The sequence below is a fragment of the Pelobates fuscus genome, chromosome 13, assembly GCF_036172605.1.
Source record: "Pelobates fuscus isolate aPelFus1 chromosome 13, aPelFus1.pri, whole genome shotgun sequence".
NCBI classification, from domain to species: Eukaryota; Metazoa; Chordata; class Amphibia; order Anura; family Pelobatidae; genus Pelobates; species Pelobates fuscus.
Genome location: NC_086329.1, coordinates 5,421,393 through 5,444,693, shown reverse-complemented (window position 1 = coordinate 5,444,693; position 23,301 = coordinate 5,421,393). Strand labels below are relative to the sequence as shown.

General features: G+C 42.3%; 1 protein-coding gene across 1 annotated transcript in view; it reads left to right on the top strand.

Moving 5' to 3' along the window:
• LOC134583454 (lysophosphatidylserine lipase ABHD12-like) overlaps nucleotides 1-23,301 on the top strand; it is a 41,917-nt gene that overhangs the window by 14,235 nt on the left and 4,381 nt on the right. Inside the window, exons 3-8 of the mRNA XM_063440376.1 lie at nucleotides 1,395-1,522; nucleotides 5,505-5,607; nucleotides 7,699-7,818; nucleotides 12,212-12,242; nucleotides 18,641-18,686; nucleotides 21,645-21,774. Of these exons, the coding sequence (XP_063296446.1) occupies nucleotides 1,395-1,522; nucleotides 5,505-5,607; nucleotides 7,699-7,818; nucleotides 12,212-12,242; nucleotides 18,641-18,686; nucleotides 21,645-21,774 (558 nt within the window). The remainder of the gene's footprint in view (nucleotides 1-1,394; nucleotides 1,523-5,504; nucleotides 5,608-7,698; nucleotides 7,819-12,211; nucleotides 12,243-18,640; nucleotides 18,687-21,644; nucleotides 21,775-23,301) is intronic.

Genomic DNA, 23,301 nt, shown 5'->3' with positions numbered 1-23,301 from the left:
AGTCTGGTAATTTTCCCCAGAATTCCATGCTTTCAACTGTAAAAGCAACTGTATCCTTTTGGTTGCTATGCCAAACCCTCAGGGCAGCCATGCTCCCCCCTCCCTATTCGCTCCTGGGGGTTAGCCTCTCTATAACTTTTTATGACATTCACTGTATTGGCTAAATATTTCCCAGAATGCTATCTGTGGTACATGGGTGTTTATATGTTTTAATTGTTGATATAAATTTGATTTTAAAATTTGGGTGTTTTTCAGAAAAGACATTTCACTTAATGTTATTTTTTCCATTTCCCATTTTACCCTTGACGAAACGCGTTCATTTAATATTTCGTTATTTTCCAATAATACGATAAGATACTATTTAATTATAATGTGCAGATCTAATATTACTTTTATTTCATTATTTTGCACAAACATATCATTTTGAGCCGCTCTATATGGTAATGAAACAGTTAACAGAAAGAAACCCTTATTGTGGTAACCATGTCAGGTGACTCTTTTCTCATGTGATTTCTGTGACATTATTAAAATGTTTTGTTAGGACAGTTTTCACATCCTGTTCCTCCTTTCCTTCTGATTGAGAATATATCACATCCCTGGCTGGTTAAAAATCTGAGTTCAGTTTGTTTTTGCTAATTTCATTGTGTTAATGTTTGAATTAATTGCAGACCTGGAGGTTAAGTGCAGTAGACATTCTACAGCAAAGGAAGTCACATTTGCAACTTTTTGAAGGGAATCATGTGATATTTTTTATATAACCCCCCGCCCCCCACCCGACGCACAGGTTTCACCTACAACTAGAAAAAATAAATAGGAGCTAGAGGGAGCTGAGATTAGATAACTGCTGAGTGTTTTCAGCAAATCAAACTCCAGATAGAATTCAGATCATCGTCAGTGACCAGAAAATGATCAGACGAGGATAAAGTAATGGCCACCCCCTGTGTTTTCTAAAATGCAGCATTCCTGGACAAAAAAGTTAAAGTATGCATGTTCCATCAGTTTTGTTCTACAGGAGAACACATTTAGAGAATGCTGAATATTTAACTTAAGAAATATATGTTTTATTTTTAGTCCTTAAAGAACTCTCCATTGTGTAGCCAATCGGAGGCGACCATTAGTTTTGACCATTTTCTGATCTCTAACCATGAGTTAAATTCCATCAGAATTCTTATTGGGTGAAAACATCAAGTATCCAAGAGTTACATATACAATTTATTTCAAAATATATTTTAATAAATATTCTCATCTCCTTGGCACTGTCCATAAAATGATGATGTAAGCGCTGGTATATGATGTCATATTCCAGTTCTGTTTTAGGGCACCGCAGAATACGTTAAGGCCCTCAGTCTATCTGTGTGTTTGCGAGTCGTAAAACAATATTTATTCTCTCCTAGATCTTCGTCCTGGTGGCTTACCGGCTTGAAAATCTTTGGGTTATGTCTTCTTGTGGTCTACATTACCGTCCCATTCATCATTAGGCTGTTCCCAGTATTGCTCGCCAAGGTAGTTTATTTAAACATGGGTAAGTATTTAATGACTTGAGAACATCCTATAGCAATGAACAACAGGCAGGGTTTACAGGAAAACTCAAACCGTTTAGATATTTCTTTAAACCTGTGATTCTCCTTTTGTGCCAACAGAAAAAATGGGACGTATTACATTAATGCTGACATTATATCTATTTACACAAATCACTGATTAGGAATGGGATACCTGTAATCTCCCTTCACACATGAGAAACGACATTAAAGGGACACTATAGTCACCAGACAGGGCCGGTGAAATGATTTTTGACTACACAGACGAAGATGCGTTTTGCCGCCCCTCCTCCCCCCCAAAAAATGCATCTTCACCTGTGTGTCATGTAACCCCCCCTTTTTAAATTTCTTACCCCCTTCAGTGTTTTATATCCTATCATTCGAATATCTTACTCCCTTTTTCTCCTTTGTGTGTCTTACACCCGCTTTGCTGTGTTTTATCTCCTCGTGTTTCTCATTTGTGTATTTTTTACTTACTCCAGCCCCCTTGTCTGCCCCTTTCTCCCCCACAGTCCCTTTGTACGTCTCTTTCTCCCCACAACCCTTCTGTCTGTCTATGTGTCCTCCCTCAGCCCCTCTGTGTGTCTCTTTGCCCCCCCCCCATGTGCATTCAGCCTCTATGAGTTTCTCTTTGTGCCCCCCAGCATTCCTGTGCTTTTCAATGCCCTCCTCCCCCTATACCTTTCATTGTCCCACCTCCTCTCATGTGCCTTTAAATGTCCCCCACCTTTTATTTACTCCCCTGAACCTTTTATTATCCCCCTCCCCTCCTGTACCTTTTATTGCCCCCCCTCCCTCCTGTAACTCTTATAGTACCTCCCTCCCCTCCTGTAACTCCTATTGCCCCTCCATTTCCTCCTGTAACTCTTATTGCCCACCTCCCCTCCTGTAACTCTTCTTGTCCCCATCCCCTACTGTAACTCTTATTGTCCCTCCCCTCCTGTAACTTTTATTGTCCCCCCTCCTGTAACTCTTCTTGTCCTCCCTCCTGTAACTTTTATTGTCCCCCCCTCCTGTAACTTTTATTGTCCCCCCCTCCTGTAACTTTTATTGTCCCCCCTCCTGTAACTTTTATTGTCCCCCCTCCTGTAACTCTCCTTGCCCTCTCTCCTGTAACTTTTATTGTCCGCCCCTCCTGTAACTTTTATTACCCACCCTCCTGTAACTCTTCTTGCCCTCCCTCCTGTAACTTTTATTGTCCCCCCTCCTGTAACTTTTATTGTCCCCCCTCCTATAACTCTTCTTGCCTTCCCTCCTGTAACTTTTATTGTCCCCCCTCCTGTAACTTTTATTGTCCCCCCTCCTGTAACTCTCCTTGCCCTCTCTCCTGTAACTTTTATTGTCCGCCCCTCCTGTAACTTTTATTACCCACCCTCCTGTAACTCTTCTTGCCCTCCCTCCTGTAACTTTTATTGTCCCCCCTCCTGTAACTTTTAATGTCCCCCCTCCTGTAACTCTTCTTGCCTTCCCTCCTGTAACTTTTATTGTCCCCCCTCCTGTAACTTTTATTGTCCCCCCTCCTGTAACTCTTCTTGCCCTCCCTCCTGTAACTTTTATTGTCCCCCACTCCCCTCCTACCTTTCATTGTGCCCCCTTCTTCTCTCTCCATGTTGCGTGGTTGAGCGGGCGGTACGTGGTAGAGGATCCCGTTTCCTGTCCCAGTCTGACAGTTTGTTGCAGCGGCCCGCCCGCTCGGCAACTCTACATGCAATGACCGTCAGGAGGGGAGCACTATGCAGTGTGCTCTCCTCCTGCCGGTCATCCGAGGATTGCGTCCCCGGGCCGGTGCGCCCTAAGGCGGCTGCTTGTGCCGAAATATGGAAGCGCAGGCCCTGTCACCAGAACAACTACAGCTTATTGAATTTGTTCTGGTGAGTAGAATCATTCCATTTAGGCTTTTTGTAGAATCATTCCCTTCAGGCTTTTTTCTTTTCAGAGAAAATGCAGTGTTTACATTACAGCATAGTGATAACTTCACTGGCCACTCCTCAGATGGCTGTTAGAGATCCTTCCTGGGTGATGGCTGCCTAAAATGCATCCAAACATTCAGTATCTCCTCCCTCTGCATGCAGACACTGAACTTTCCTCATAGAGATTCATTGTTTCAATTCAACTCTATGAGGAGATGCTGATTGGCCAGGGCTGTGTTTGAATCATGCTGGCTCTGCCCCTGATCTGCCTCTTTGTCAGTCTCAGCCAATCCGATGGAGAAGCATTTTGATTAGATCAGGCCACCACTTCTGCTGATGTCAGCAGACTGCTTGTTTTTCTGAGGCAAACCGCACAGTAAGAATTTGCTATATTTATGGAGGCATGAGGGGCCTAAGGGGCTAGATGGTGGTGTTAACACTATAGGGTCAGGAATACATGTGTTCCTGACCCTATACATGTGTTCCTGACCCTATAGTGATCCTTTAATTATATTCCATTTTATTGATAACTCTACGTTAGCTCTCAATATTTATTTATTTATTTTATTCTTTTTTTTAGGTAGTGCATAAGAATCATGTACAAGACATAGCAATAAAACATTGTATTAGAAAATACTTTGCACTTTTTTGTATATGGAAGTCTAGCTAATAAACTGTAGATTCTTATTTCAATATAAGCTTTTGTTGTCAGGCTAGTTCTGTCTCGTAATGTATTTGAGCGATACAAGCAAAACTTAGCGATGGAGTGACTCCCCGCAGCCTTGTGCAATGTGACTGTTTGCATGCGGGCATATCGAGTGAAGGGCCAGGCTCTCAATATATTTACTATAAGTAAAGTGTACATTTGCTTTTCAAATAATTATTGGGTTTTAATTATTGGCAAACAGAAACTGCTTTCGGCTTTTTAATCTTCTTGAGATCTTACGATGGCAGTTTTATGTGGACAAAATACAAAGATTAAAATATTGTGGATATATGTATTTTTTTATTATTTAGCCACAATCAAAACATTTGTTTTTTTAAGATATCATACTTCATCATGATTCTGTTACTGTCATTGTCCTGATTCTGTTATTTTCATTGTTATGATTTTGTTATTATTATTGTTATGTTGCTGTTATTATTATTATCATAATTCCATTACTGTTACTGTCACGATTCTGTTCTTAATATTGTTATGATTTTGTTGTTATTATTATTGTCATGATACTGTTGTTATTATTATTGTTATAATTCTGTCTCTGTCATTGTCCTGATTCTGTTATGTTGATTGTTATGTGTATTATCCTGAATATATCTTAGTTTGGAGGTAGGACCCGGGGAATGCTGAGAATTATGTATGTGATAGACGTTTGGTTGTAGTAGTCTAGATTGCATTAGGCCTGTTAGCAGACATGGATCTGTCTTCCCAGGATGAAGAGTCATTTAAAGAGCATTTGCCTCCAGCTGGTTAATGGGGTAAACGGAGCAAGTTTAAACAATGAATAGTTCTTGCAGAGTGATCACACTTATAATTTTATTATCAAGTCTCTGTATATCTCAGGTTAAGGATTTTTCACGCTGAAGAATAAAACTAAGTTATTTAACTGTTTTATTTTTTATTTTAGAGCCATAACCATGGGATCCCTATGGACAGCTCTAGTACTCTGTGGCCTACCAGGGGTACCTTCTAATTAGGGACACCCCACTTTTTCCAGAGTTTGCAGAAATGTAACAAAACAATATCTATGTTGTGCGTAAATTGTTACAAAAAGTTAAATAATTTGATGAGTACCCCTTGGGTGCAAGGACTGTTTGAGGGCCCCTGGCAGTCTCTATCTCTCTCTGTCTCAGAGCTCTATGTTGACTCTCTTGTTGACTCAGAGCTCTATTAATCAAGACCCGTCTATGATTGCCCTGTGTTGCCCCTCTCCCTCATACAGATGCCAATGTCTACTAATAGTTGGACGGCGTGTCTGATTATCTATTTGTGTTCTGAGTTGTGCTATGTCCATGGTGCATTCTGAGTGACAGCTCTGCTTTTATTATCTTTCAGTGAAGGTCCCATTTTTTGTTGATACAAGGCAGCCCGGAGAGATCCTGAATCACACCACCAGTTTCTACCTCGCACCCGAAGAAGGGATCACTGTGGGCGTCTGGTAAGAGACATCGACGTCAACTGACATGATTGATAAAACTAGTAATAACTAATAACTCACACTCCATCGTGGCTGCTGATGGGTTTGAAAGAACTTATCTAAACTAACTTGAAGATGTAAACAATAAAGAACAAATGCATTGCTGTATCTGTAGTGGTGACAGTGGGTATTGCTGGGTCTGTAGTGGTGACAGTGGGTATTGCTGGATCTGTAGTGGTGACAGTGGGTATTGCTGGGTCTGTAGTGGTGACAGTGGGTATTGCTGGGTCTCTAGTGGTGACAGTGGGTATTGCTGGATCTGTAGTGGTGACAGTGGGTATTGCTGGATCTGTAGTGGTGACAGTGGGTATTGCTGGATCTGTAGTGGTGACAGCGTTATTGCTGGGTCTGTAGTGGTGACAGTGGGTATTGCTGGGTCTCTAGTGGTGACAGTGGGTATTGCTGGATCTGTAGTGGTGACAGTGGGTATTGCTGGATCTGTAGTGGTGACAGTGGGTATTGCTGGGTCTGTAGTGGTGACAGTAGGTATTGCTGGATCTGTAGTGGTGACAGTGGGTATTGCTGGGTCTGTAGTGGTGACAGCGGGTATTGCTGGGTCTGTAGTGGTGACAGTGGGTATTGCTGGTTCTGTAGTGGTGACAGTGGGTATTGCTGGATCTGTAGTGGTGACAGTGGATATTGCTGGGTCTGTAGTGGTGACAGCGGGTATTTCTGGATCTGTAGTGGTGACAGCGGGTATTGTTGGATCTGTAGTGGTGACAGTGGGTATTGCTGAGTCTGTAGTGGTGACAGTGAGTATTACTGGTTCTGTAGTGGTGACAGTGGGTATTGCTGGGTCTGCAGTGGTGACAGCGGGTATTGCTGGTTCTGTAGTGGTGACAATGGGTATTGCTGGTTCTGTAGTGGTGACAGTGGGTATTGCTGGATCTGGAGTGGTGACAGTGGGTATTGCTGGTTCTGTAGTGGTGACAGCGGGTATTGCTGGTTCTGTAGTGGTGACAGTGGGTATTGCTGGTTCTGTAGTGGTGACAGTGGGTATTGCTGGATCTGTAGTGGTGACAGCGTTATTGCTGGGTCTGTAGTGGTGACAGTGGGTATTGCTGAGTCTGTAGTGGTGACAGTGAGTATTGCTGGTTCTGTAGTGGTGACAGTGGGTATTGCTGGATCTGTAGTGGTGACAGTGGGTATTGCTGTGTCTGTAGTGGTGACAGTAGGTATTGCTGGATCTGTAGTGGTGACAGTGGGTATTGCTGGGTCTGTAGTGGTGACAGCGGGTATTGCTGGGTCTGTAGTGGTGACAGTGGGTATTGCTGGTTCTGTAGTGGTGACAGTGGGTATTGCTGGATCTGTAGTGGTGACAGTGGGTATTGCTGGGTCTGTAGTGGTGACAGCGGGTATTGCTGGATCTGTAGTGGTGACAGCGGGTATTGCTGGGTCTGTAGTGGTGACAGTGGGTATTGCTGAGTCTGTAGTGGTGACAGTGAGTATTGCTGAGTCTGTAGTGGTGACAGTGAGTATTACTGGTTCTGTAGTGGTGACAGTGGGTATTGCTGGGTCTCTAGTGGTGACAGTGGGTATTGCTGGGTCTCTAGTGGTGACAGCGGGTATTGCTGGGTCTGTAGTAGTGACAGTGGGCATTGCTGGGTCTCTAGTTGTGACAGTGGGTATTGCTGGGTCTCTAGTGGTGACAGTGGGTATTGCTGGGTGTCTAGTGGTGACTGCGGGTATTGCTGGATCTGTAGTGGTGACAGCGGGTATTGCTGGGTCTGTAGTGGTGACAGTGGGTATTGCTGAATCTGTAGTGGTGACAGCGGGTATTGCTGGGTCTGTAGTGGTGACAGTGGGTATTGCTGGGTCTAGTGGTGAAAGTGGGTACTTCAGAGCCTCTAGTGGAGTTGGTGGGTATTGCTGGGTCTCTGTGTGGAAGGAAAAGACTGTGGAAGGAAAGACTGATATTTCTATATTACACTGTATATTTGGTTAGTGATATATATCCCATTGGAGGGTCCGGGATGATAACAGATCTAATGACTCATCGTCTTGCTGAGTTGGCTGGGGTACATTTATTAATTGTGTATTTTCCCCCCATAGGCATACTGTGCCCACCAGCAGGGGAGAAGAGGCGAAAGGCAAGGATCAGAGCTGGTACGAAGCTGCTCTGTCAGATGAGAACCCGGTCATAATCTATCTCCACGGAAACGGGGGGACCAGGTGATTATGATAACAAGGAACGTGGGCAGTTTTAATCTCTCATTATATTACTGGTTAACATTCCCCTCACAGAAATGACTTTATTTAATGAAATGCCATGGTAATGGCTCCTGTTTCCTGGTAGAATAGTATTTCTAAAACAATATACACTGCTCAAAAAAATAAAGGGAACACTAAAATCACACATCCTAGATCTGAATGAATTCAATATTCTTCTGAAATACTTTGTTCTTTACATAGTTTAATGTGCTGACAACAAAATCACACCAAAAAAAAAAATGGAAATCAAATTTTTCAACCCATGGAGGTCTGGATTTGGAGTCACACTCAAAATTAAAGTGGAAAAACACACTACAGGCTGATCCAACTTTGATGTAATGTCCTTAAAACAAGTCAAAATGAGGCTCAGTAGTGTGTGTGGCCTCCACCCGCCTGTATATGCCCTGTGCATGCTCCTGATGAGGTGGCGGATGGTCTCCTGAGGGATCTCCTCCCAGACCTGGACTAAAGCATCTGCCAACTCCTGGACAGTCTGTGGTCAGGGGCGGGCTGGGAAGGGGGGCAGGGAGGCAATTGCCCCCCAGGCCGCCCTAAACCCAGGGGCCAGGGCTGCCCACATCCACCAAAAAAAGGAAAATCTGAATCCCCTGCCTCTGGCTGAGGACTCAGATTTTTCAACTTACCTCACTCTTCTTGTAGCCTGCAGTCAGTGGAGTCGGCCGGCCTCTCCTGATGATGTCAGGAGGAGGGGGCGTGACTTTCACTGCTCTTCTCCCAGGACCGCTGGGGAGTCTGGGAGAAGAGCAGAGGAAGCCACGCCCCCTCCTCCTGACATCATCAGGAGAGGCCAGCCGACTCCACTGACTGCAGGCTACAGACTTCACTGACTGTTGCTGAATGCTGGCTGCTGCCCACCCCTCCCTGGCTTAAGGTAAGACTCAGGGAGGGGGAAATACACTTTAGGTTTTTTTTTTTATTCCCCTCCTCAGCCCTGCCCCCCTTCCCCCCTCCTCAGCCCTACCTCCCCCCTCTCCCCCTCCTCAGCCCTACCTCCCCCCTCCTCAGAGCCTGCCCCCTCCTCAGCCCTGCCCCCTCTCTTCCCCCCACCTCAGCCCCTGCCCCCTCCTCAGCCCTTCCCCCTCTCTTCCCCCCACCTCAGCCCCTGCCCCCTCCTCAGCCCTTCCCCCTCTCTTCCCCCCTCCTCAGCCCTGCCCCCTCCTCAGCCCCTGTCCCCTCCTCAGCCCTGCCCCCTCTCTTCCCCCCTCCTCAGCCCCTTTTCCCCTCCTCAGCCCTGCCCCCTCTCTTCCCCCCTCCCCAGCCCTGCCCCCCCTCCTCAGCCCCTGTCCCCTCCTCGCCCCTGTCCCCTCCTCAGCCCTGCCCCCCCTCCTCAGCCCCTGTCCCCTCCTCAGCCCTGCCCCTCCCCCTCCTCAGCCCCTGTCCCCCTCCTCAGCCCCTTCCCCCCCCTCCTAAATCCCTGACCCCCTCCTCAGCCATCCCCTGTCCCTTAGTCAGGCTCTGGTCCCTTAGTAAGGCTCTGTCCCACCCTTTCCCTGCTCCTTTTTTCCCCCTCAGCTCCTGCCCCCTTTCTCAGCCCCATGCCTCCCACTACAGCCCTATAACATCCCCACTACAGCTCCTCTTCCCCCAATTGCAACCCATATCACCCACACCACAACCCCTTTCCCAAATTGTAGCCATCAACCTACTTAAGCCCCTATCCCCACCTACATTTCCTAAACCCCCCAATTACAGTTTATACCCTCCACTACAGCCCCTGTCCCCCCACTACAGCCCTGTCCCTATACTCAGCCACTGTCTACTGGTTTTAAAAGTGTAAAGTCTGTGTGTGTGCGTGCGCCAGTATGTCTGTGTGTGTGCGTGCGCCAGTATGTCTCAGTTTGTGCCAGTTTGTGTGTGTGTATGTCAGCCAGTATGCCTGTGTGTGTGTGTGTGTGTGTCAGTATGTCTGTCTGTCTGTCTGAGTCAGTATGCCTGTAACAGTGTGTCTTTCTGTGTGTGTCTGTGTGCCTGTCAGTGAGTGTGTGCGTGTGCCTGTCAGTGAGTTTGTGTTTTTTAGTGTGCGCCAAATCAGCAAGTGTGTGTGTGCTTGTCATTGAGTGTCTGTTTAGGTGACTGCTCCCCCCGCCCCCCCTTTCAATCACATGGGAAAGGTGTTTTTACTCTCCTCTTGGTGCAATGGGCCACTTGACTGGATTTGCCCCCCAGGCCAAAGGCTGCCAGCCCTCCCCTGTCTGTGGTGCAATGTGACGTTGGTGGATGGAGCGAGACATGATGTCCCAGATGTGCTCAATTGGATTCAGGTCTGGGGAAAAGGCAGGTCAGTCCATAGCATCAATGCTTTCATCTTGCAGGAACTGCTGACACACTCCAGCCATATGAGGTCTAGCATTGTCTTGCATTAGGAGGAACCCAGGGCCAACCGCACCAGCATATGGTCTCACAAGGGGTCTGAGGATCTCATCTCGGTACCTAATGGCAGTCCGGCTACCTCTGGCGAGCACATGGAGGGCTGTGCGGCCCCTCATACCACCCTCATGGAGTCTGTTTCTGACCGTTTGAGCAGACACGTGCACATTTGTGGCCTGCTGGAGGTCATTTGGCAGGGCTCTGGCAGTGCTCCTCCTGTTCCTCCTTGCACAAAGGCGGAGGTAGCGGTCCTGCTGCTGGGTTGTTGCCCTCCTACGGCCTCCTCCACGTCTCCTGATGTACTGGCCTGTCTCCTGGTAGCGCCTCCATGCTCTGGACACTACGCTGACAGACACAGCAAACTTTCTTGCCACAGCTCGCATTGATGTGCCATCCTGGATGAGCTGCACTACCTGAGCCACTTGTGTGGGTTGTAGACTCTGTCTCATGCTACCACTAGAGTGAAAGCACCGCCAGCATTTAAAAGTGACCAAAACATCAGCCAGGAAGCATAGGAACTGAGAAGTGGTCTGTGGTCACCACCTGCAGAACCACTCCTTTATTGGGGGGTGTCTTGCTAATTGCCTATAATTTCCACCTGTTGTCTATCCCATTTGTACAACAGCATGTGACATTGATTGTCACTCAGTGTTGCTTCCTAAGTGGACAGTTTGATTTCACAGAAGTGTGACTGACTTGGAGTTACATTGTGTTGTTTAAGTGTTCCCTTTATTCTTTTGAGCAGTGTATATATAATTTTACCCAGAGATGAATAAAGAATTGGGAAAGGAGGACAACACAGCTATAAAGCATTGTTAATGTTATTTATGTGTGTTGGCCCCTAGGCGGCCCTCCTTGGACAGGCTGCTTGTTGTCTGTTCCATGACACTGAATCTGCCAGATCCACTGTTGCCCTTCTATTGGTGGGACATTAAAAGTTCTGCCTGTTACTGCCAATTAAAGAGGAATCCCAAAGAACGTTCCTTAATTATTGGGGAGATGTCCCTGTGACAACTTCTAAATTCATCATACTGCAGGGCAGCACTCGTATGTCTCTCCTCATAGCTTGTTTCAAGTGTTCTGTGGATCTGTCAGCTGTACACATAGAGGACCCAGCACATGATACTTAAATAATATGGGGGGCAATATTAAATAATATGGGGGGCAATATTAAATAATATGGGGGACAATATTAAATAATATGGGAGGCAATATTAAATAATATGGGGGACAATATTAAATAATATGGGGGGCAATATTAAATAATATGGGGGACAATATTAAATAATATGGGGGGCAATATTAAATAATATGGGGGGCAATATTAAATAATATGGGGGGCAATATTAAATAATATGGGGGTCATCTGCACATATAGAGGACCTAGCTGTCTCGGAGTATAACCCTAACACGCAGAGTTTAGGATACGGACAAAGGAAATATAAACGTCTTACCGGGCCCTAGAGTGTTCGGACTAAACGTTAGACAGAGTTAAAGCGTAGTCGAAATACAAGCCGAGGTCAGGGTAATGGAGAGACAGCAAAAACGAGAACTAGCCAGAACCTCAATGTCATCACTGAGCTAAGGAGGTCCGACATAGGGCTGCGCTCGCGAGAGTGCTCAGCTAACGTCCTCAGCCAATGAGAACAGCCCTAGACATCCGCATGGCGAGACCATAGCAAATAGCACATTGCTGATTACAGAGGGCTGGTTATTCTAATAAATTGCAATCAGCTTCCTAATGCCATCTGCCTCCTCAGCCTGGGATCCCTGACATCATCCCAGGAGAGGTAGCTCTATCTAACTATCAATTCTGCTGAACTGGGGTTCTGTTTTCACAGATTTTCTGAACGAGTTGATTATCAAACTCCCTGTTTAGTAAATGGGCAGCTAAAGGTCCGTTACGGAGCGTGTCCAGAGATTTCAATGGGTTGGAAATAATTCTCTCTTTTCATTTCGTTTACAGGGCTGTAGACCACCGAGTGCAGCTTATGAAGGTGAATACTGTTCTAATCTATAATATAATCAATAATATATAATAGCTGTTATAATATATAATGTAATCAATAATATATAATAGCTGTTCTAATCTATAATATAATCAATAATATATAATAGCTGTTCTAATGTATAATATAATCAATAATATATATAATAGCTGTTCTAATCTATAATATAATCAATAATATATAATAGCTGTTCTAATCTATAATATAATCAATAATATATATAATAGCTGTTCTAATCTATAATATAATCAATAATATATATAATAGCTGTTATAATATATAATATAATCAATAATATATATAATAGCGGTTATAATCTGTAATATATAATAGCTGTTATAATTTGTAATATATAATAGCTGTTATAATCTATAATATATAATAGCTGTTCTAATCTATAATATAATCAATAATATATAATAGCTGTTCTAATATATAATATAATCAATAATATATAATAGCTGTTATAATCTATAATATATAATAGCTGTTATAATCTATAATATATAATAGCTGTTCTAATCTATAATATAATCAATAATATATAATAGCTGTTATAATATATAATATAATCAATAATATATTATAGCTGTTCTAATCTATAATATATAATAGCTGTTCTAATCTATAATATAATCAATAATATATAATAGCTGTTCTAATCTATAATATAATCAATAATATATAATAGCTGTTATAATATATAATATAATCAATAATATATATAATAGCTGTTCTAATATATAATATAATCAATAATATATAATAGCTGTTATAATCTGTAATATAATCAATAATATATAATAGCTGTTATAATCTGTAATATAATTAATAATATATAATAGCTGTTATAATCTGTAATATATAATAGCTGTTATAATCTATAATATATAATAGCTGTTCTAATCTATAATATAATCAATAATATATAATAGCTGTTATAATCAATAATATATAATAGCTGTTCTAATCTATAATATATAATAGCTGTTATAATCTATAATATATAATAGCTGTTCTAATCTATAATATAATCAATAATATATAATAGCTGTTATAATATATATTATCAATCAATAATATATAATAGCTGTTATAATCTATAATATATAATAGCTGTTCTAATCTATAATATAATCAATAATATATAATAGCTGTTATAATATATAATATAATCAATAATATATATAATAGCTGTTATAATCTATAATATATAATAGCTGTTATAATCTATAATATAATCAATAATATATAATAGCTGTTCTAATATATAATATAATCAATAATATATAATAGCTGTTATAATCTATAATATATAATAGCTGTTCTAATCTATAATATATAATAGCTGTTCTAATCTATGATATAATCAATAATATATAATAGCTGTTCTAATATATAATATAATCAATAATATATAATAGCTGTTATAATCTAGAATATATAATAGCTGTTCTAATCTATAATATAATCAATAATATATAATAGCTGTTCTAATCTATAATATAATCAATAATATATATAATAGCTGTTCTAATCTATAATATAATCAATAATATATAATAGCTGTTCTAATCTGTAATAGAATCAATAATATATAATAGCTGTTATAATCTGTAATATAATCAATAATATATAATAGCTGTTATAATCTATAATATAATTAATAATATATAATAGCTGTTATAATCTGTAATATATAATAGCTGTTCTAATCTATAATATAATCAATAATATATATAATAGCTGTTCTAATCTATAATATAATCAATAATATATAATAGCTATTATAATCTATAATATATAATAGCTGTTCTAATCTATAATATAATCAATAATATATAATAGCTGTTCTAATCTATAATATAATCAATAATATATAATAGCTGTTCTAATCTATAATATAATCAATAATATATAATAGCTGTTCTAATCTATAATATAATCAATAATATATAATAGCTGTTATATTATGCTGAATTGTGTTTTTTATAGAATTGCCTAAGAAAAATTAGCTCACAGGTCTGTGTGGAAGATGTTAAAATGCTCTTTGTTTCTACCAACCTTTTAATAAAATATTTATAGCCACAGTCAACGTATTCTTTCCACTTTAAAACAATTTATTGAAAAATTACGAATACGTTCATTTTTATCCATCAGGTCTATTTATAACCAAATTGTATTTTTTTACTATGTGAAATAGGACTAATGCATTTTGGTTCCGGCATTTAGTCGTATGTAGGTGGAAAAAGAAACCTCAGTTATAAAGCTAAAATAAAGGATTCACATTAAAAATAGTTTATATCAGCGCTACATTTTACCAATCACAGTGTAGACATTCCAGATACTGTACACTGCATCCTTTACTGATAGGATTTATAATATAATGAATCTTGAATGCGGTACCCCCTAATCCCAAGCACCCCTAAACCTGAGCCCCCTAAAATCTAACTGCCACTAACCATAGTGATAGAATTTAAAATGGCGTCGTTATGTGGGGCGTTGTAATATCGCTTCCCATCTAGAACCCCTGCTAATTAATTCAAGCAATTCAAGTGTGCATATATATATATATGTTAATCAAAATTGCTATCCATCAGCAAATACATAAATCAAACAATGAAATAAAGAGGATCTGAAGGTAAATGCTGGTGAGATAGCTCAGTGGATACAGCTCCATTTGCCAAGCTCCATTTGCCACATATTTAATTTCCATCTTTCTGAACTTGGCCTTTCGTCCTTCCTTAACATGAGTTCCATACTCTTACTTTGATTGGTCGGCTGTGTTTAGCCCCTCCGTTCACAGCCCTAATTATACATCTGCCACTTGCCCCAATGTAATGCAACAAATACAAAAAATGCAGAAACCACCCGGACTCTCAGTTACCCGGTCAGTGTGATATTGTTGTGAGTTACGCGGTCAGTGTGATATTGTTGTGAGTTACGCGGTCAGTGTGATATTGTTGTGAGTTACGCGGTCAGTGTGATATTGTTGTGAGTTACGCGGTCAGTGTGATATTGTTGTGAGTTACGCGGTGAGTGTGATATTGTTGTGAGTTACGCGGTCAGTGTGATATTGTTGTGAGTTACACGGTCAGTATGATATTGTTGTGAGTTACGCGGTCAGTGTGATATTGTTGTGTTATGCGGTCAGTGTGATATTGTTGTGAGTTACTCGGTCAGTGTGATATTGTTGTGAGTTACGCGGTCAGTGTGATATTGTTGTGAGTTACGCGGTCAGTGTGATATTGTTGTGAGTTACCCGGTCAGTGTGATATTGTTGTGAGTTACGCGGTCAGTGTGATATTGTTGTGAGTTACGCGGTCAGTGTGATATTGTTGTGAGTTACGCGGTCAGTGTGATATTGTTGTGAGTTACGCGGTCAGTGTGATATTGTTGTGAGTTACTCGGTCAGTGTGATATTGTTGTGAGTTACTCGGTCAGTGTGATATTGTTGTGAGTTACGCGGTGAGTGTGATATTGTTGTGAGTTACGCGGTCAGTGTGATATTGTTGTGAGTTACGCGGTCACTGTGATATTGTTGTGAGTTACTCGGTCAGTGTGATATTGTTGTGAGTTACTCGGTCAGTGTGTGATATTGTTGTGAGTTACGCGGTCAGTATGATATTGTTGTGAATTACCCGGTCAGTGTGATATTGTTGTGAGTTACGCGGTCAGTGTGATATTGTTCTGAGTTACGCGGTCAGTGTGATATTGTTCTGAGTTACGCGGTCAGTGTGATATTGTTGTGAGTTACTCGGTGAGTGTGATATTGTTGTGAGTTACGCGGTCAGTGTGATATTGTTGTGAGTTACGCGGTCACTGTGATATTGTTGTGAGTTACTCGGTCAGTGTGATATTGTTGTGAGTTACCCGGTGAGTGTGATATTGTTGTGGGTTACGCGGTCAGTGTGTGATATTGTTTTGAGTTACGCGGTCAGTGTGATATTGTTGTGAGTTACGCGGTCAGTGTGATATTGTTGTGAGTTACGCGGTCAGTGTGATATTGTTGTGAGTTGCGCGGTCAGTGTGATATTGTTGTGAGTTACTCGGTCAGTGTGATATTGTTGTGAGTTACGCGGTCAGTGTGATATTGTTGTGAGTTACGCGGTCAGTGTGATATTGTTGTGAGTTACTCGGTGAGTGTGATATTGTTGTGAGTTACACGGTCAGTATGATATTGTTGTGAGTTACGCGGTCAGTGTGATATTGTTGTGAGTTACGCGGTCAGTGTGATATTGTTGTGAGTTACGCGGTCAGTGTGATATTGTTGTGAGTTACGCGGTCAGTGTGATATTGTTGTGAGTTACGCGGTCAGTGTGATATTGTTGTGAGTTACGCGGTCAGTGTGATATTGTTGTGAGTTACCCGGTGAGTGTGATATTGTTGTGGGTTACGCGGTCAGTGTGATATTGTTGTGAGTTCGCGGTCAGTGTGTGATATTGTTGTGAGTTACTCGGTCAGTGTGATATTGTTCTGAGTTACGCGGTCAGTGTGATATTGTTGTGAGTTACTCGGTGAGTGTGATATTGTTGTGAGTTACGCGGTCAGTGTGATATTGTTGTGAGTTACGCGGTCACTGTGATATTGTTGTGAGTTACTCGGTCAGTGTGATATTGTTGTGAGTTACCCGGTGAGTGTGATATTGTTGTGGGTTACGCGGTCAGTGTGTGATATTGTTTTGAGTTACGCGGTCAGTGTGATATTGTTGTGAGTTACGCGGTCAGTGTGATATTGTTGTGAGTTACGCGGTCAGTGTGATATTGTTGTGAGTTGCGCGGTCAGTGTGATATTGTTGTGAGTTACTCGGTCAGTGTGATATTGTTGTGAGTTACGCGGTCAGTGTGATATTGTTGTGAGTTACGCGGTCAGTGTGATATTGTTGTGAGTTACTCGGTGAGTGTGATATTGTTGTGAGTTACACGGTCAGTATGATATTGTTGTGAGTTACGCGGTCAGTGTGATATTGTTGTGAGTTACGCGGTCAGTGTGATATTGTTGTGAGTTACGCGGTCAGTGTGATATTGTTGTGAGTTACGCGGTCAGTGTGATATTGTTGTGAGTTACGCGGTCAGTGTGATATTGTTGTGAGTTACGCGGTCAGTGTGATATTGTTGTGAGTTACCCGGTGAGTGTGATATTGTTGTGGGTTACGCGGTCAGTGTGATATTGTTGTGAGTTCGCGGTCAGTGTGTGATATTGTTGTGAGTTACTCGGTCAGTGTGATATTGTTGTGAGTTACTCGGTCAGTGTGATATTGTTGTGAGTTACCCGGTGAGTGTGATATTGTTGTGGGTTACGCGGTCAGTGTGATATTGTTGTGAGTTCGCGGTCAGTGTGTGATATTGTTTTGAGTTACGCGGTCAGTGTGATATTGTTGTGAGTTACGCGGTCAGTGTGATATTGTTGTGAGTTACGCGGTCAGTGTGATATTGTTGTGAGTTGCGCGGTCAGTGTGATATTGTTGTGAGTTACGCGGTCAGTGTGATATTGTTGTGAGTTACGCGGTCAGTGTGATATTGTTGTGAGTTACGCGGTCAGTGTGATATTGTTGTGAGTTACCCGGTCAGTGTGATATTGTTGTGAGTTACGCGGTCAGTGTGATATTGTTGTGAGTTACGCGGTCAGTGTGATATTGTTGTGAGTTACCCGGTCAGTGTGATATTGTTGTGAGTTACGCGGTCAGTGTGATATTGTTGTGAGTTACGCGGTCAGTGTGATATTGTTGTGAGTTGCGCGGTCAGTGTGATATTGTTGTGAGTTACGCGGTGAGTGTGATATTGTTGTGAGTTACCCGGTCAGTGTGATATTGTTGTGAGTTACGCGGGCAGTGTGATATTGTTGTGAGTTGCGCGGTCAGTGTGATATTGTTGTGAGTTACGCGGTCAGTGTGATATTGTTGTGAGTTACGCGGTCAGTGTGATATTGTTGTGAGTTACGCGGTCAGTGTGATATTGTTGTGAGTTACCCGGTCAGTGTGATATTGTTGTGAGTTACGCGGTCAGTGTGATATTGTTGTGAGTTACGCGGTCAGTGTGATATTGTTGTGAGTTACCCGGTCAGTGTGATATTGTTGTGAGTTACGCGGTCAGTGTGATATTGTTGTGAGTTACGCGGTCAGTGTGATATTGTTGTGAGTTGCGCGGTCAGTGTGATATTGTTGTGAGTTACGCGGTGAGTGTGATATTGTTGTGAGTTACCCGGTCAGTGTGATATTGTTGTGAGTTACGCGGTCAGTGTGATATTGTTGTGAGTTACGCGGTGAGTGTGATATTGTTGTGAGTTACGCGGTCAGTGTGATATTGTTGTGAGTTACGCGGTCAGTGTGATATTGTTGTGATATTGTTGTGTTACATTTCTGTATCTCATGGTAGATTCTGTTTCAGGTTCTCAGTGCTTCCGGCTTTCACGTCTTGGCTATCGACTACAGAGGTAGGAAAAACCAATCAAGACTCCCAGGGTGTGGGTTAATCAGACGGGGTGAAGCTAAAGGGCTGAGGATGGTGAAAGGGGAAATACCCCCTGAAATTCTGCTGTAATTTACAGAAAATGTACTCGCAGTGTGTTTCTTTTTTTTTTTTTTTTTATTCTTTATTTTGGTTGTGCATAAGGAAAACAGTAAGCACTGGTGCGCCACAATAGCGACATCAGAGTGTAGGTATAAACATTTGCTTTACAGGTTGTGGTCATCAATAGTCTGGCACATTTTTAGTTAAAAGAAACAACATAAGATTCAACGCTAATCATTAAGTAATTATGAAACGATTGGCAAGTCTCCGTGACATTTTTAGCGAGAAAGCAGTACATTGCCTATGAATGATAATAATAATAAAACAAGGTATATTATGGCGATTACGTCTTAACGGGCATATCCTTAACAACAATACATGTTAGGCGCTGGCAGTAGAGTAGTTGGCAAGATGCGCTCGAACAGTATATAGACGGGTAAATTCGGAATGTACTGCACTAATTTGCTTTTGTGATAACATGCTTATGCGCCTGAAGATAGGTGCAAATAGCAAGGGTTATATATATCGACAAGAAATAAACATTGTTTAATCACTGAGTGAGTTTAGGTTCAGGGCACGCTTGCCTTAGAGTGAACAGGTGACGGTCACTTAACTGCATTAAATTATTGCCAAGTAGTAGAGCTTATAGAGTTAAGGTCTAGCGTTAATCTGCTAGCCCGTGTAACCGCCATTTACAATACAAGTTAAACAGTAAAAGTTAAAACGCTTGTAGAACATGCTTGTGGTGTATTGAGTCTGTTTCGGTACTGGCTAATATATGTTTTTAGCGACATGTGTGGTCTAAGTTCCTGATATAATATCAGGTTTGGATCTAGCATGATATAATATGATGGAGAGGTGCTTATGTCTTATAGATGGAAAACATATACCTGTGCTGTACGTACCCCTGAGACGAGGCAGCCGTTTCTGGTGCATGTCGGCCAAGTGCGGTTTAATAGAGCAATTTAGTGAACATTTAGGACAGTTAGATTGGTAGGCCATTTTAGGAGGAATTAGCTTAAGAGGGTTAGGTTAAAACATCGCAGTGTGTTTCTGTTCCTAACCTGCAGTACCACACATGTGACACTAGGGGCTCTCTGTTACAAACATATTTAAAAGTTTAGATCAGGCTTCCCCAAACTCCGGCCCTCCAGATGTTGCTGAACTACAACTCCCATGATTCAATGAATGAAATAGATAGGTTGAGAATCATGGGAGTTGTAGTTCAGCAACATCTGGAGGGCCGTAGTTTGGGGAAACCTGGGTTAGATACTTGTCTCTCCGATGTGTCTTAGAATTTCTTGTTATCGCTGACATTGGCCTCAATTTAATCATCTTTACAAATTATTTAAATAATTTATCCACAAACGCTCCCATAGGCGTTAATGATGACATTAAACTTTTTCCACCAGTATAGAATCGTTTGGAAAGAGTGGTTTTGTTTTTTATTCTTTATTTTTGGAAGCGCAATGTTAAGTACAAGCTCAAAATATGACATAGGCATTTAACAAGAAGTATAATCACAGGTATATGCTGAAAAGGTCACGATGTTGTGCGTTTTTTTTTTGTATGGTGTACAAGTAAGATTATACATGCAGAAAAAACAAATGTCGCTGAGTAGCCGATTTAAACAAGATAAAACATTTCTAACTATGTGTTGCGCTTCACGGGTTGAGGGTATATGTCTAGCTTAGGCAGTACGATAGTATAAATGCTTAGATGCTATGAATGAATTTTTGCTTATTGTGTGCGAACGCCCCAGGACCCCCACCGCAGGTGGTTAACTACCAATATCCCAATTGATGTTTAATGCGTTTCACATGTAATAAGGCTGAGGGTGCTGCTAGAAAATGTGGTTCACTACCAGTATCCCAATTGATGTGTAATGCGTTTCACATGTAATAAGGCTGAAGGTACTACATAGAGTCCATGTTATGGAGGCAGAAGGCTGGAGAGTTCCCATTTGGCATAATGTTTGCCTCATCCAATATCCTCCAACTGTTAGGATTGTCTTTTTGCGATTTAGCCGTCATTCCCTGCGGTGCCGCAATGAACGTGCTGCCAGTCAGATTTTAGGAGAGGGAGCGTTGCTGTGCACCGGTTGCCTGCAGCCTGGACCAACCTGAAGGTATATCTGCTGGGTCCGGTTAGTGTGAGCTGGATCAAAGCTGTTTGCGGCTGCTCACCTCCTCCCCGGCATCCATTTTGTTGCCCCGGGCTTTTCGGGAACATTAGTCGGGCTGGTGGCAATGCGGTGAGTATTTGTGTTCCCGTCGGTCTGGTTGCCCTCTGCATGTATTTAGGGCCCACCTGGGATTTGTGGTAGTTGTATCCCTCAAAGTGTAGCAGCTAGCAGTTTCCTTAGTGCGAGTTGGTGAGTGTCTGGCTGCCGCCATTTTAGACATGGCTTGCGGCCTGGGCTGTGGGTTGGCAGTTCTGTGGGGTCCCACGATCTCCTCCTCGGTAGCGGCCACAGGGCGTTGGCCGGGATCACCCCCGCCGGCCCAAAGGGGGGGCGGGGAAACGGTGCCTGGTACATACGGTTAGGTGAGTCCAGCTTTATACCACTGTGCAGGATAGCGGGGCAGCGGCCGTCCGCCCCGTTCACCGCCCGAGTAGGCCTCATCCAGTGAGAGGAAAGAGTGTTTTAATGCCCCATGCGCCATTCTTAGCGAGGCAAAAATAGGGGCTCTGCGAAAAAATACTAAATAACCAACAGTCCCCATGGAAACAAAGGTTTCAATGTTTTTTTTAGTATTTCGCCCTTTGTCCTTGAATTGCTAATGTTTCTTCCGTTACCCCTGGTTGATTAAATTCTATATTAAGAGTCCCCGTGCCCGTTGTCTATCCTGGAGTCCATCTCTTCCTCTTCTCTTCCCAGGTTTTGCCGATTCCACCGGAGAACCGAGTGAGGAGGGCGTGACGGAGGACTCTGTGTATTTATACCAATGGGTGAAGGCTCGGAGCCGCGGGAGCCCTGTCTGTTTGTGGGGGCATTCCCTGGGCACCGGGTATGGATCACAATGCATGTAGTTTGTAGCAAATTAAATAGATCTAGAAATAACGACAAATGTAAATATATCAACCCATACAGAATAAACACGAGTTAGGACTTGTTAAACACTCCGTTTTACTGGGACATTTTTAAAGTAAAACCTTTACTTATTAGAGGGTGTTCTACCCAAACTCTTTAAAATATATGTCATCACCAATACTCATTAGCTACTTGAAATAGTAGTGAAAACAGTGATATAGAAAGGGTAGTAGATACCTGGAATAGCCTCCCAGTGGGAGCAGTAACAGTGATATAGAAAGGGTAGTAGATACCTGGAATAGACTCCCAGTGGGAGCAGTAACAGTGATATAGAACGGGTAGTAGATACCTGGAATAGCCTTCCAGTGGAAGCAGTAACAGTGATATAGAAAGGGTAGTAGATACCTGGAATAGCCTTCCAGTGGGAGCAGTAACAGTGATATAGAAAGGGTAGTAGATACCTGGAATAGCCTTCCAGTGGGAGCAGTAACAGTGATATAGAAAGGGTAGTAGATACCTGGAATAGCCTTCCAGTGGGAGCAGTAACAGTGATATAAAAAGGGTAGTAGATACCTGTAATAGCCTTCCTGTGGGAGCAGTAACAGTGATATAGAAAGGGTAGTAGATACCTGGAATAGCCTTCCAGTGGGAGCAGTAACAGTGATATAAAAAGGGTAGTAGATACCTGGAATAGCCTTCCAGTGGGAGCAGTAACAGTGATATAGAAAGGGTAGTAGATACATGGAATAGCCTTCCAGTGGGAGCAGTAACAGTGATATAGAAAGGGTAGTAGATACCTGGAATAGCCTTCCAGTGGGAGCAGTAACAGTGATACAGAAAGGGCAGTAGATACCTGGAATAGCCTTCCTGTGGGAGCAGTAACAGTGATATAGAAAGGGTAGTAGATACCTGGAATAGCCTTCCAGAGGGAGCAGTAACAGTGATATAGAAAGGGTAGTAGATACCTGGAATAGCCTTCCAGTGGAAGCAGTAACAGTGATATAAAAAGGGTAGTAGATACCTGGATAGCCTTCCAGTGGGAGCAGTAACAGTGATATAGAAAGGGTAGTAGATACCGGGAATAGCCTTCCAGTGGGAGCAGTAACAGTGATATAGAAAGTGTAGTAGATACCTGTAATAGCCTTCCTGTGGGAGCAGTAACAGTGATATAGAAAGGGTAGTAGATACCTGGAATAGCCTTCCAGTGGGAGCGGTAACAGTGATATAGAAAGGGTAGTAGATACCTGGAATAACCTTCCAGTGGGAGCAGTAACAGTGATATAAAAAGGGTAGTAGATACCTGTAATAGCCTTCCAGTGGGAGCAGTAACAGTGATATAGAAAGGGTAGTAGATACCTGGAATAGCCTTCCAGAGGGAGCAGTAACAGTGATATAGAAAGGGTAGTAGATACCTGGAATAGCCTTCCAGTGGAAGCAGTAACAGTGATATAGAAATGGTAGTAGATACCTGGAATAGCCTTCCCGTGGGAGCAGTAACAGTGAT